This window comes from Myotis brandtii, unplaced genomic scaffold (genome assembly GCF_000412655.1).
Source record: "Myotis brandtii unplaced genomic scaffold, ASM41265v1 scaffold634, whole genome shotgun sequence".
Lineage (NCBI taxonomy): Eukaryota > Metazoa > Chordata > Mammalia > Chiroptera > Vespertilionidae > Myotis > Myotis brandtii.
Genome location: NW_005370427.1, coordinates 232,494 through 235,166, shown reverse-complemented (window position 1 = coordinate 235,166; position 2,673 = coordinate 232,494). Strand labels below are relative to the sequence as shown.

The 2,673-nt window shown below is 48.6% G+C and overlaps 1 protein-coding gene across 1 annotated transcript in view; it reads left to right on the top strand.

Annotated features, from left to right (window-relative positions):
- RIPK2 (receptor-interacting serine-threonine kinase 2) overlaps positions 1-2,673 on the top strand; it is a 46,658-nt gene that overhangs the window by 1,595 nt on the left and 42,390 nt on the right. The window contains exon 2 of the mRNA XM_014528435.1: positions 3-128. Within this exon, the coding sequence (XP_014383921.1) occupies positions 3-128 (126 nt within the window). The remainder of the gene's footprint in view (positions 1-2; positions 129-2,673) is intronic.

Below are 2,673 nucleotides of genomic sequence, written 5' to 3'. Positions count from 1 at the left end.
AGGCCCAGGTCTCGCTCACGGGAGGCCTGCGACACCGAAGGCGGTTCCCTCCCGGCTCACGCGGATCCCGGCCTCGTCAACACTGGGTGTGGCCGTGGCTTCTGCCAGTTCAGGCCGAGTGCGCGGAGGTAACCGCGGCCGGCGCGTGCAGGTGGGGGGTGGGTGTGCTGTGCAGCGGACTCTGCCGAACATGGGGTCCAGCGCCGAGGCCCCGTTAGAGTTATTGTACCGCAAACAGCCTCCCGCGTGGGTTTTAATGAAAGTTTGTGCCACTTGAGGCCAAGGAATGAAGAGGGAGTTCCCTTTCCTTACCCACTCACACTTTTCATCACCTAAAACTCTCCACTCAGTGGGTAGGAAACTAACTGTCGTCAAAGCCGCCATGAGACTGTGGGACGCAGGCATCACGAGCTTCCCTCCCACTTGCCTCCTGGGATGGGACATCAGCGGAGGATTTGCAGAGTCTGGGCCGGCCGGGCTGTGGAGACGGCCGCGGGCTCTGCCTCGCTTAGAGCGCGGACAGTGCAGGCGTGGACCTCCGGGCTCCCGGCTGGGTGATGTCCGCATGTGCTTTGGGATCACTGGAAAGAAAACCAGTTTGCGTTTAGGGATTGGTCAGTCCTTCTCCATCACCTGATTTCTGTCCCCAACACTCTCCCAACGCCTGATGAGTAGATGGGTCGGGTTGGTTCTTCAAACACCCTGTAGACGCCATAGTTTTTTGGCTGGTAATTTTGGTGGTATGTCTATAGAAGCTGTATTTCACAGTCTTATGTTTAAAAATATAAAACCCTATTTTAAACTGTTTTGGCTTTTTCTGTTTTCCCACTCACTCAAAATTCCCCAAACCTGATTTTAAGAATCTCCCTTCTTCTCTGATCACACACTGGAATGTAAAGAACACAGGCTTTAGAGTCCCACGAGGGCAATTCAAATCTGACTCCACCCGGCCACTTGCTCTTGGTGTAACCTCTAGAAAAGTATGAGTCTACTGGAGCCTCAGAGCCCTCAGAGTACAGTGGGATAATGAACCCACCTTTAGGGGTGATCTACTATGATAGCGCCTGTGAAGTGGCTGACACACAGTAGGGCAGAGTAGAAGGAAGAATACCGCATACCCACCCTGGGAGGAGGGCAGTGCCGAGACTCCCCCGCATGACTGAGACTCCCCCAGGTGCTCGTCTGTCTGTGGTTCTTTGTCAGAGTGTCCAGGAGTCTCAGGTCGATCCCATCTCCCATCTCCCTGCCTGCGTCCTGCCCAGTAACTGTTTTGTTGCGAATACAGAACTGTTTTAACTTAGGGAATGTAGGTTTAATTAAAACTGGTCTCACAAACTGATTTAATTGGTTGCTTCACAGTTGGGATATAAAGTGGCTGAAGAAAAGGGTGTTCCCTCTTCCAAGTCTTCAATTTTAAACATGTAAATATATATAATCATTTATTCAAAACATAAATGACTAAGGTTTTTGGCTTGTTCTTCTCTTTGTTTATTTTTAAAGCAGGCCTCATTATCTGGTCTGGAAGGTCTGCTGCTTTTCTTATTGCAACAGCCATTCTTGCAGAGCCTAGTGACAGACTCATCACCATCACTTACCTAGCAGGCTTCTTGCCATGGTTCTCTTCTGTTAGTGCTGCTACCAACCCATTCATCCCGGGCGAACACTGATGGCATCTTCAACTAACTAACTTACTCTTTCTTTCTTTCTTTCTTTCTTTCTTTCTTTCTTTCTTTCTTTCTTTTTCTTTCTCTTCTTTCTTTTTTTCCTTTTCTTTCTTTTCTTTCATCTCGGAGTCAGTCACCACCACAGCAGCCTGGACATCCTAGTCAGCTAATGTTTTCCTTTCCATTTCCACTGTGGCCTTTATAGTTTCAGGCTTTCATTGCTCCACATCTTAACTAGTATTGTAGCTAACGCCTGACTCAAACTCTACCTCTTTCTGCTGATCCTACATCCTGCTGCCAGTGAATCCTAAAAGTTGGTTCTGCTTATGTCATTTCTCTGCTTAAAAACCTGCATTCACAACTCAGAGACTAGCAAATAAAGTGTCAACGCCCTCATCCGGCTTTAAGACTGAGACATGGCCCTGCTGCCCTGGTCACCTCCACCCTTTTCACCACTGCTACACGGCCTGATTCACAGGAAACTGAGCCCTCGCTCTAACTTCCTTGAATACATTTGTTGCTTATCTATTAAACCTCTACTTAGTGCCAGGCACTGGTCCAGTCCTGGGGATTCACAGATGAAAAAGGCAAGGTCCCTCTCATCTTGGAGGCCACATGAGCCTTAGATGCCCTTTCTCCAAAGGCTGAGATTCTCTCCATTCGTAACGTGTAGTTGAAATCCACCTCTCTGAAGACTGGTGACTCCCGAGCCCAGTGTTTCCTGTCTTTTCTCTGTGTTCCCTCAGTCCTCTATTTATTCATTTAGTTATGTGTGTGTGTGTTTGTATATGTGTGGCACTAATCACATCTGCCTTATATTTTAAGTTTTAATTTTTTAAAATTCCTTATTTTTAATTTTATTAATGAACTAGAGGCCCTGCACAAAATATTTTGTGCACTCGGGAGGGGAGGGGGGTCCCCCAGCCCGGCCTGTGCCCTCTCGCAGTCTGGGACCCCTCGGGAGATAACAACCTGCTGGCTTAGGCCTGCTCCCGGGTGGCAGAGGGCA